At 41.2% G+C, this 12,157-nt stretch overlaps 1 protein-coding gene across 1 annotated transcript in view; it reads right to left on the reverse strand.

The window, feature by feature from the left end:
- Positions 1–573: 573 nt before the first annotated feature.
- The window catches only part of GSTM5 (glutathione S-transferase mu 5), a 45,379-nt gene continuing 33,795 nt past the window's right edge, over positions 574–12,157 (reverse strand). The window contains 5 exon segments of the mRNA XM_006903658.1: positions 574–711; positions 794–898; positions 2,003–2,103; positions 2,208–2,289; positions 2,563–2,670. Of these exon segments, the coding sequence (XP_006903720.1) occupies positions 574–711; positions 794–898; positions 2,003–2,103; positions 2,208–2,289; positions 2,563–2,670 (534 nt within the window).

Consider the following 12,157-nt stretch of genomic DNA (forward strand, 5'->3'; position numbering starts at 1 on the left):
TGGAGGACAAGTATCAATACGTCTGTGTTTTTGGAACTTAATATACAAGTTCTTCCATATTTCAGACCTACTACTGTCAGCTATATACATATACTAATTCTGAATTGGTTCTATTCCTTCTTTATTGGCCTATGAAACTTAGGAATCAGGGAAAGGGCCTGAACATTCCCTTTAGAGACATGAAAAGAAAAGCCACTAACTATAATATATAAAACCTTGAGCAAATTCTTACTCCCCTCAGACTCTGTTTTCTTATTTATAAAATAGGGATGAACAGTCTTATCTATCTTGTGAAAAGGGACTCTAATACAATATATGTAAAATGCTTAGTATAGGTCCTGACAGAAAGCAATCCTCCATAAAAGCTGTTGTTGTGGTTGTTGTCATGTGCTGTCGAGTTGACTATGAACAACCTTATGAAAAATAGCTCTGAACTCTGCCCTCTCCTGAGCCAACCTATCGTCTCTGATACACTTGATCCCACTGTCACTATGTCAATCCAGCTAGTAGTTATTAACTTTCGTTCTCAAAGTAAGAAAGCAGCATGAAAAAGAGGGAAGGAAAAAAGGAACATTAAAGAAACAGGATCTGGGGCTTCACCTCAAAGCAGGCCATGATGTCCTTCAGGTTTGGAAAGGCCTCCAGGCACTTCAGCTCAAAGATCCGGTTCATATCAAGGACGTCATAAACAAGAAAGTCCACAAAGATCATCTGCAGAAAGCCAAGATGAAGTGGGCATGAAGGTCCATCACCTGGTAGGAATTACAGCGCTTTGATATCCTTCTTCTTCCACCTTTATGTAGTCCCCTGAAAACCATAACCGCTTCCCCAGGAACTGTGAGTACAGTCTCAGCTTACCAGGCACCTCCTGTAAGTACTGCGGCTTCTTCAGCTTTTCCTGGAGTAGAAACAGGTGTCACCCTCCTAGGGCCCCTGTTTCCCAGGTAAAGAGCCCGGAATGACGCAGTTCACCAATGATGAGCCAGCATCCTCTCTAGATTGCCATAGGGCCAGTACCCATGCTTCCATTTAATACCCTCTATGAGGTGGATTGATTCAGTGACTGGGGTCATCGGGATGGGAGTGTCAGAGGCAGTGCGATTGGCACAGCATAGAGCAGGGTTTAGGGCTGTTGTACACAGGGTCACTATGAGTCGCAAGCATCTCGACGGCACATAACAACAACAACAACACTATATACCAACTCCATTTCTTGGAGTTACGGAGGCAGAAAGGGGAATGACAATGACGTGAATCCATCAGTACAGATCCCTATCAACCTGGCATCAGTCACTGGCAGGACTGTGAGTCCTACTCAAGTGCACAGCTCAGTAGTAAAGGAATGAGGACCACAAAGCTCAGGGAATGGAGTGGAAGTTCTAGCTTCCCTTGTGGCACAAGAATGGCAGGGACCTGTTAGAAGTTTCCTGAAAGGTGAGGAGATTTTGAGGTGCTGAAAGGGAGAGGGGAAAGAAGGGCACCCCTGAGGAAACAAATAGACTATGGTAACACTGTCTGGCCAATAATCGGGATATATGAGACTTCTGTAAGTACCAAGAGAAGGACACTGGAAAGAGGAATCAAACACTGCCCAGGAACTCAGTTTTCATATTCATATTGGTGAGTCTAGTGTTTGTCCTAAAAATTGGAGGAGATCGACTCAGTTTTCATTTGAGGAGATTTTGGGTTATCAAAGCCACCCTGGGAGCAATTTAGGAGATCATTTGGACAATTCCTAGTTCTTAGGGAGCTCTGGTGGCCTAGTGGCAAGAAGTTGCATTGCATTCCCAAGACACACAGTTTAATTCCACCAGCTGCTCTGGGAGGATGGGCATTCTCCTCCCATGCGCTTAACTGCCTCTGAAAACCCACCAGAGGGTCAGCTGTGGGTCGGTTCTGACACAATGGTGCACAACAACAACAAGTTCAACTGTCAAACAGGATGACTGCATATGGGAATCAAGAGCGCTCGCTCAGTGAAGCCCACTCACCAAAAAACCACAAAGTCAGGATTGTAGCATCTCCTGCCCAGTACAGCTCAAGTGTCCGTAACTTAGTTCCCCAAGACGTCTGCTCAGATATTGTCTGCTTCAGTCTCACCACCTGCAGTGCACATGTAAGACACTCACTCTTAGCATCACATCCAGCTAGGTCCTAGGGGAATGGCAGCCAGATCTCAAGTCCTCACACCTGCCCACCCCACTCACACAGGTTGTGCTTGCGAGCAAGGTAGCGCATGATGGCGTTGCTCTGCGTGATCTTGTGAGCCCCATCCAGGAGGTAGGGCAGCTACAAGGGAAACCAGGCAGGCCCGTTACATCACCACTCTCCCCAGCACCCCTTCTCCTGAGGAAGGAAGGATGAGATCTGGCACATTCAGGGGCCTGCACCAAGGATGATACTACGTAAGCACAGGTTGTGGAACACAGAACACCATGGAAAGACAGTAGAAGAAGCTGAAGTGACAGAGGTGGAGCAGAAAGCACTGAGCCTACAACCTCCAGGCTGAGGAGAGGAGATGGAGGGAAAGACCCCCTTCACGGCCGCACACCCGGTACCTACATTAGGAAATTCCAGGCCCAGCTTGAATTTCTCATTCTGCCACTGGATTCTGTTATAGTCAGGAGCAGTTGTGGAAAAGATGGAATGAGAACGAACTTCCTTAAGATCCTACTCTCCTTCCCTAGATACTGCTTTCAGCATCATTGCTTAATGTTTAGAGACATGTGGTTTTAGATTCTAACAATTATTGGAAAAGAGATGAAGAATGAGGAGTACAATTCCCTCCCAGTATCCTGAACTGACAGTACAGACAAATGGGTCCCAGGAAAGGGCAGGCCAGCTGGTTGGAGGCCCTGTAGAGGTGGAAAACAGGTGGCCAAGATTCATGTTTGTTATCAAATCAGTAGGTGACAGAGGGCCAACACTAGAGACCATTACCACCATCTCACCACACATAAATAAGTCTTTCCTCCATGCTTCGAGTCAGTGTATTCCAGGAGCAGGCAGATAGGACGAACCAGCTGACTGGAACAGCGTAGAGGAGGCATCAGAATTTTAAGATCCTGATCACCAGACTTCACCTCCTCCAGGTAGAGCAGCACCAGCCACAGCAGAGAGGGGCAGACAAGGAAACCTCACAGAGCTTCCTCCTGATGCCTCTCACTACATCTCATTCAGCACCCCTTCTGTGCCCAAACTTCCCAGCTGCTAAGCAATTCCTTGCTTATTCCATTTGACCAGGTGAGGTGGACCCCTTCGTCACCCCGTAGATGTTCCAGTAATTTGCATCATGGCCAAGGTGGAAGTTTCCATGGACTCAGCAGATCCCCCTCCAAGAGCCTGTTGTTGTTAGGGGCATGGAGCAGACTATGATTCCTAGCAACAACAGAGTGAAGCCTTGCCTGCCGGATCCAGCACCTGAGGCCTGGCTTTCTGCTGGGTGCCATCCTCACCCTCCTCCTGCCCACCTCGAGGCGGGGGGTGCCCACTGCCTGTTTCTCAAAATTAAGCTCCTCAAACACTACCCTTGTGGTCTCTACTCTTGGCGCTTGACTAAAAAGGCAGCGGAAAGTAAATTCAGTTTTTTTGTCACCAGCCTGGAAGATTCTGAAAGGTTTAGATTCATAATACCTGAATTGATTCTTGATTCCCCTTCTCCCCTCCTGCTCTCTGTCTCACAATCAGATCTTTACTAGGACCAACAGGAGATTGCACTTGAGACAAACCTGTAACTCAAGAGGAGTGATGCATCTTATTTCCTGATCCCCAGCGCCTTCCTCAGTCTTCACTCCCTGGTACTGATTTCCCAAAGACTCTGTGAAGCTCAGGACTTCCTGGCCTAACAGAAAAGCCCTTCAGAGATGTGCTCCTCCAGGATGGGCTCTCCTTTATAGAAACAAAGTGTCAGTGACCAGGCAGGCCAGCCTTCAGAAGGGATAGAGAACAGGAACTGTGGTCACCATGTCTGCCCATCATGGACTATTAAGACACCTGCCCTCTGTCACTCAGCGGTTAAAGGATTCAAAAGACCCAAATATAAGTTTATCAATTACCAATTCAACCCAATTTGTGAGTCTCTATCCAAGAATCAGATCCTAAAATACTTCTACATATCTGAAGTACAACCCAGCTAGCTAGATGACCCATCCCAACGTGGGCCCCCAATGACACCAGAGTCCTTTCCTTACACAGGAAACTGGGCCCTCACGTACTCAGGTTCACGGGTTCTAGCTCTTGTCTGACCCTGACTCATACATTGTCTTCGGTAAGACTTAAGAACCCCCGAGCCTATTTTCCTCCTTAACAAGGGGAGATGGAGCAGGGGGCTTTGAGGTCACTATAAGCTGTGTGACCTTCACAAGGTCAGTGCTATACATGCCAGATTTTCTGTTTAAAGGTAGAAAAGTGTTTTAAAAATAAGATGACATAAAATAATTTGTTCTTTACTTTCTCTTGTTTAAAGGATATTATAAGATTTAATGGCTCTATGAAGATAGATGAGAGGAACATTTAAAAAGGAAATTACTTAACCTTAATGAAGGGTTAGGTTAGTCCACTATGGAAAAATAAGTCCTTACAATCTCTGCCAGATGAAGGAATGAAGTTCTACTATACGATACAGTAATGGTGGACCTTGAAAACATACTAACAGAAATAATCCCAACAGATAATACCTACTTTGTATGATTGCATTTATATAGAATATCTATAATAGACAAACACATAGAGATAGAAAGTAAATCAGTGGTTACCATGGGCTAGAGAATGGAGTGTTTCTATTTGGGTTGTGGCAAAGCTTTGGAAACAAGTGATAGGCATATTTGCACAACATTGTGAGCATGAAAACAGAAAATCCTATGGAGTGTATATTTTCTAGATATTTTCTGTTTGTTTGGTGTACCGTTGAGTGAGAACCAACCCATAGCTTACCCTCTAGCAGGTTTCCAGAGGCAGTAAATCTCCTGTGAGGAGATAGCCCACCTTTCTCCCACAGAGCAGCAGTTGCATTCAAACCACGTACCTTTGTACTGGCAGCACACTAAGCCATCAGATGTTTTCTAGTTTATTAATTTTTTAAAACATTTTTATTGTGATTTGTGTCAAAGTTTACAAAGTTTATTGTGTTTTGAGTTTTTTTAGTCATTAATATTTTGTTCTATAATATTAATTACTGTATACATAATGTCTAATTCAAGTGTTCGTTGTCCATGTTGTTAGGATAGCAAGGTATGAGACCAATATTTTAATAACAGTGTGAAACCATCAAAATAAAATATGGTATAAAAGTTTTGGTGGAAGGCAGACACCAGTTTACTTGTATTAAATCACAGAAATCAGAAGATTTACAGGCCAGTCTGTGAATTGAATGACCATAGTCCATCCTCCCCACTGGTTCAGACTGTGACAAAAGAGACTCTGAACCGTGCTCCATAAGGTAGAGACGCTAAAGCAAATGAAAGAAATCATGAATTAAAAGCTGAACAGAATATTTCAAAGGGCAACTCGAGAAGACAAAAGTAAATACATTGACCTGTACAGAGACATGGAATAGAAAAAAAGAGAACACACTTGGCATTCCATTTTTTATTTTTTTAGTTTGAGAGAAAGAAGCTTACAAATCATGTTGGTTTTTTCCATTCAATTATTCTTACATATTTTGCTGTATAGCATTAATTAAAATTTGTTAATTAATTATTAGGTACAATGCCTGAGCAACTCCTCATTGTACATTGCCTTTCCAGTCATCACCCAATTTCTCTCTTTCTTAATTTTTACTCCCTTCTCCCTCCCTTCCCATCCCTGGTAGCCATCCAAGAGCCATTTGTGTGTAAGACTTTCCTTAGCTTTTTATAATAGTGGTCTTACAACATAATACCCCTTTTTATTACTGACTTACTTAAGTTAGCATAATGTCCTCTATATGCATCTGTGTTACATGGTGTTTCACAAAATTTGTTTTTGTTTTTCAATGTTGCATAATACTCTATTGCGTGAATGTACCATACTTTCTTTATTCATTTGTCTGCTGATGGACCATTGCATTGTTTCTGTCTCTTTGCTCTTGTAAATACAGCTGCAGTCAACATGGATCTGTTCTTGGGATATGCTCCTAGTAGTGGAATTGTTGAATTAAATAGTATTAATAATTTCCATTTTCTGAGGAAGCACCAACCTGCTTTCCATAATGGTTGCACCTTTCTAGTTGGTTCTCCCTCATAGTGATCCTCCACAAAGTTTCCTCAGCTGTAGATCAGAACAGGAGGAGGTTGCTTGTCTTTCTTCTGCAGAGCAACTGGCAGATTCAAAGTGCCAGAGGTTGGAAGACTTGTCAATAACCTATGACATGCGGATGATACAACCTCACATTCTAAAGCTAAGTGTTTGAAGCATTTACTTAAGAAGTTCAAATAATATGGGTTACACCTCAGCGTGAAGAAAACATAAATCTTCACAACTCTAGTAGAAAGGAAAATCATGAAAATAGATATTTTCATGCAAATAGGAGCTGTCTAGAATTTCATATAATTAATGTCTATTGAAATGGTAGTCAAGAAATCAAATAACATATTGCACTGGGCAAATCAGTTTCAAAAATCACTTTAAGGAATTAAAAGGCAAAGGCAAAAAAAAAAGGCAAAGGCATCTCTTTGAAGACAGTGATGTGCCCAACCCGAGCCACAGTATTTTAAGTTACTTCATATATATTTGGCAGGTGGACAATGAATGTGGAAGACCAAAGAATTAATACCTTTGAATTATGATGTTGGAAAAAGAATGTTGACTGTATTGTGGACTGCCAGAAGAGAGACCAAATCTGTCTTGGAAGAAATACAGGAAGAATGTTCTTTAGAAGATGGATTGACTTTAACGTGTTATGAGAAGGGGCCCATCCCTGGACAAGAACATAATGCTTGGCATAATGGCTACAGTTGTTTGTCAGCTTGGCAGTTTATGATTCTCTGGTTTGACACTTATGATGTATGTACTCATTACTTTAAGTCTGATATAATTTCTCATTCATTCCCTTGATAATATCTGCTATAAAGTGATATGATATGCTATAAGCAACCAATAAGTTCAAAGAGAGTTCTCTTGGGAGTATCTAAGCTTACATCAAATACATATGAGTGTCTGGCAAAGTTCTTTTCCATTTTCTTCAGTTTGGATCCTATATCTGCTTGTCACTAAATAGCAATTATTTAGATATATATTGTTGTGTACCATAGAGTTGAAAGCTGACCCTCTGGTGAGTTTTCAGAGGCAGTTAATTGCACAAGAGAAGACTGCCCCTCCTTCTCCTCCGGAGCAGCTGGTGGCCTCAAACTGCATGCCTTTAGGATTGGAGTACAACTTCTTGTCACTAGGCCACCACACACACACACACACACACACACACACACACACACAAAATGTTATGTGCCATCAAATCGTCTGTGACTCATAGTGACCCTTTGCAAAATTGCTCTGAACTCTGCCCTATTCTGAGCCGATCTCAATACCTCTGACACACCTACCCCCATTACCCTAGTTTCTGTGTCAATCCACCTGATCTGGGGTCTTCCTCTCCTGTACTGTCTCTTCTTCCCTTCCCAATATGATATCCTTCTCCAAGTACTGGTCCCTTCTGGCAACATGCCCAAAGTATGTGAGACAGATAGAGCTTGAAAATCCTTGCCTCCAAGGAGTAACTTGATTTCACCGTCTCCATGACAGATCTTTGTTTTCCTGGCAGTCCATGGTATGTTCTGTGCTCTTTTTCCATCACCACAACTCGAGGACTTTTGTCACCCTTAGTCATTGTCCAGCTCTCTGATGCATGGCAAGTAATTGCGAAGACCATGGCCTAGTTTCTAGACAGATACTGTGCTCTTTAGCACTCTGGAGAGGTCCCTGATAGCAGATTTTCCTTGTTCAATTTGTCTTTTGATTTCCTGACTGTGATGCCAATAGTGTTGATTGTGGATCCAAGCAAGCTGAAATTGTTAACAATCTCAATTCTACTACTCACTCACTTAGGTGACTATGTGGCTGTTGATGTCCTTCATACTGAAAGAAGGGATTTCTTCCATCTGGAAAATGAGTGTAATGCTTCTGCTGTCTCACAAAATGATCCTGTGGAGCAAGTGACAAAGGAAATAGTCTACTCAATTACAGTGTAAACAAATACAGAAAAATTTTTCTTTAAATAGGTGATATTAAGAGTAAGAATTTGGAATCTACGTTGGAAAAATAAATAGGTAAATCTTGGTTTGCTGTGGTAATTTACAGGCATGACTTAGTTAGCTGTTTAGCTTTTGTTTAAAACAAAGCATCCCTAGCTTCAGCTATGAAGAATTAAAAGCAGTACTTTTCAGCCTTATTGGCACATTAGAATCACCAAGAGACTATTAATAAAAAGGCTGATGCAGGGCCCTACCACAGACCAATTAAATTAGCATCCCCAAGGAAGGTGGCATCAATATGTTTCCCAACTGCCCCAAGTGATTCTAGGTGGTTCTCTTGTGGGGCCAGGACAGAGATAGTAGCTTTACTGTACATGCTGCGCTCTCTCACTCACTCTCTTGCTCTCTCTCTTGCTTGTGCACTCTCTCTCTCTCTCTCTTACACACACACACACACACACACACACACCCCTGACCTACAGGTTTTTACAGAACATGTGTAAATATTTGCTCTGCCACCTGATACCGATTAAAAGCTCAACCACAAGACTTCATACTCCTAGAAAATTAACAAGCGTTCTGTCCATTTCTTTAAGTCGTTGATTTGGGTTAAAACAGACCTTCCGAGAAAGGAGTCCTTAGGATGCCCTTTTGCATCTCACATGGACGGACTTTAATGGGACAGAATTTTAGCATTTTCAACACTGCCTGCGTCTCTGAAGAACCTTGGAGAAATCCTCTTTAGTGGACTACATGAGGCCCTCTGACATCACCTCAAAACAATGTTTCCTACTAATAGGAAGCAGATAGGATTATAGGCCTGTGGGTATTGTTTATTATTCTTAAGAAATGGACCCAGGACCTCTGTGCCCTTTCTCAGAGTATATATTACAGATCTGCAGTAAAAAACCAAAAATGTTGGTAAGTGCCTCTTGTGGGGTTTGTGCTTTCCTCAGAGAAGAGACTGAAAGCTGTGGCTCATGGTCCAGGTAGAAAGAAACGTGACTGGACCTCTAGTCCACAGGCCATGCCAAGAGAAAAGCTATAAATGTGTCATGTCACCACCCTTCTGCCTCAGCAAGGAGCCCAGGTTTCCTCACAAAGGCCCAAGTATAGTTGATAGTTAAGGGAGCTGAGCCAGCCCTGGCCCTTATTGAGTGATGGAAGAACAGCGTATGAAGACAGAGGGCCGAGTCAGTATAGGCAGCACCTACCAACCAGGGGCAACAGGAAGCCTTGTGGGTGTGCTCTGTGACGTGCAATCTCATGGTGTCACTTACACTGTCACTAAAGAATCCAAGTGTGGCCTAGTCTAGGAAGGACAGATATTCTTGGTTGAGGATGATCCCAAGACATTTGCATGTTTAAGACATAGTTTCAGGAAATCATCATATTACGGAAATGCCTAGATCTGGGAAAATATTGATACCGAGACAGAAGGAGAACTCCAAGAAATACTGGGCCTAGTGTTATGGAAAGGGGATATGACTCTTCCTCCAAAACTTAAGAGAGAAGCCAGAATTTGGATGTCTAGGCTTCTTGATTGTGAAAATAATAAATGTGTATGTTAAAGCCATTCTTTAACAAGAAAATGTGGTATTTCTATTGTAGCAATACTAGATAACTCAATTCTCATTGCTATTGAGTGGGAAACAGCTCATTGCTGGCCCTCCAGTAGTTTCTTCAGAGGCCAAAAAGCGTGTGGGAGGAGATTGCCTATCTTTCTCCCACAGAGCAACTGGTGGATTAAAATTTTCTGCCAATGGGTTGGCAGCATGACTTCTCACTCACCAGGTCAACAGAACTTCCTTAGATGACAAAGAGTATTTTTTTCTCTTTTTCACTGATATTGTGCTTAACCAAACAGGGTGTCTTTTTTGGTACATGGTTCTTCTTGATTATGTGTCTAAAATAAGCAAGAGAAAGTCTTGCAAGGAACATTTGGGTTATATTTTCTTCATTTTTTTTCTTCTTCTTCCGGAAATACACAGTATATTCATATTCTTTACCAACAATTAAACTAGTCACTACTTCAATCATCCTGACTTATGTCCAATTTTTGCATGCATATGAGATAAATTAAAAGACCATGGCTCAGATCAGATACAATTTAGTAGTCAAAATGATGTCTTTGCTTTTTTTTTTTTTTAGGGAATATTTTAGTGGGTTTTTTTTTTAATTTATTTTTTTCCCCTTCTATCCCCAAAATATGTCATTTAGACTCTTGGCAGACCTCATGTTCTAGAGCTATTTCAGACATTTGTGAATATCTCGTGGTTCTGGTTAAAATGAATTTTCAGAAATATTCTGAATCTTGTTCAAAAGGAAATTTTGTTTTTAAAAATCAAATAGTGAAAATTTCTATTTAGCTATAAAGTGAGATGAGAAAATGTTATTAATTTTGAAAACTCATTTACTCCTAAACCACAATAATGTTAGCAGAATAACAAAAGTTTACATATTATGGTTCAACAACTGACTATGTTACATACTTCACATTATTAAGGGAGCTCTTGGGGCCTAAGAATTTGGGATTTTCCTGTCATTGATATCTTAACAAAGAAGAATGTTAAGAAAATCCTTTGAAGAAGGATTAGAGTTTGTAGGGTTACTCCTTCTCCCCCCACACCCCCGCACACATTGGAAACTTTCAAAATGTTTCTCTTTAAACATCTTGAAAGATTTTTTGGTTTTTTTTCTTTTTTTAAAATTAATTTTAATGAAAGTTTACAGAGCCTTTGGATTTCCATTCATTCATTGTTGTACTTTTCTTCCTGTCCAACCTCCCTCCCCCTCCCCCGCCAATTTTCTCTTCTCTTTGAAAAGTAAAAGAAAAATTCTTTCATTATTATACAACCTATCCCCCCAAGTCCACGCCACTGTGCAGTCTTCATTCTATACTCCTGTCATGACAATAATATCTAAACATATATCCCTTTTAAACAGTTCTCTCCCTCATCTGTTTGAGTGCAGTATACATAATTTATCCCATCTTTCTCAGTCTACCCCAACCCCGTGTCAGTCCTGTTTTACAACAGCGGCACTATGCCGTATTTGTCCTTTTGTGACTGAGATATCTCACTTACCATCATGTCCTCCAGGGTCTCCCATTTTGTATAATATTTCATGAGTTCCTTGTTTTTCAATGCAGCGTAGTATTCCACTTCGTGAATATACCACAGCTTCTCTATCCATTCATTTATTGATGGACACTTAGGTTGCTTCCAACTCTTTGCTATTGTGAACAAAGCCACAATAAACATGGGTGTGCATACATCTGCTTGGGTGGCAGTTATGGTTTCTTTGGGGTATGTTCCCATTAGTGGAATTGCTGGGTCAAATGGTATTTCTAGTTACAACTTTTTGAGAAAGTGGCATACTGCCTTCCTTAGTGGTTGCACCATTTTACACTACCACTAACAGTGAATAAGGGTTCCAGTTTCTCCACAACCTTGCCAACATTCGTTGTTTGCTGTTATGTTAAATTTTGCTGTTCTTACTGAGGTGAGAGGATATCTCACAGTTGTTTTGCTTTGCATGTCTTTTAGAGCTAGGGATTTTGAACATTTCTTCATGTATTTGTTTGCCATCTGAATGGCTTCTTTGGTGAAGTGTCTGTTTATATCCTGTGCTCATTTTTCAGTTGGTTTGTTTACCTTTATCTTGTTGTGGTGCTCAAGTATTTGATAAACTCTAGATATAAATCCCTTATCTGACATGTCATTATCAAATATTTTGTCCCAGTCTGTGGCTTCCCTTTTTATGCTGTTGGAGAAGTTTTTGGATGTGCATGGCGATTTGATTCTTAGAGGTCCCATTCATCTATTTTGTCCTCTCCCAGTTGTAGATTTATCAGAATACTTGGAAGACTGTTTATGTTGTGGATTAGGACTTCCAGAGTTCTTCTAAGCTTTTTTCCAATCAAGTTCATAGTCCTTGGTGGGTTTTTTTTGGTTTTTTTTTCTATAATTATATTTTATTAATTTTCATAA

The sequence above is a fragment of the Elephantulus edwardii genome, unplaced genomic scaffold, assembly GCF_000299155.1.
Source record: "Elephantulus edwardii isolate Elephantulus edwardi_28Jun2011 unplaced genomic scaffold, EleEdw1.0 scaffold00252, whole genome shotgun sequence".
In the NCBI taxonomy this organism is placed as follows: Eukaryota; Metazoa; Chordata; class Mammalia; order Macroscelidea; family Macroscelididae; genus Elephantulus; species Elephantulus edwardii.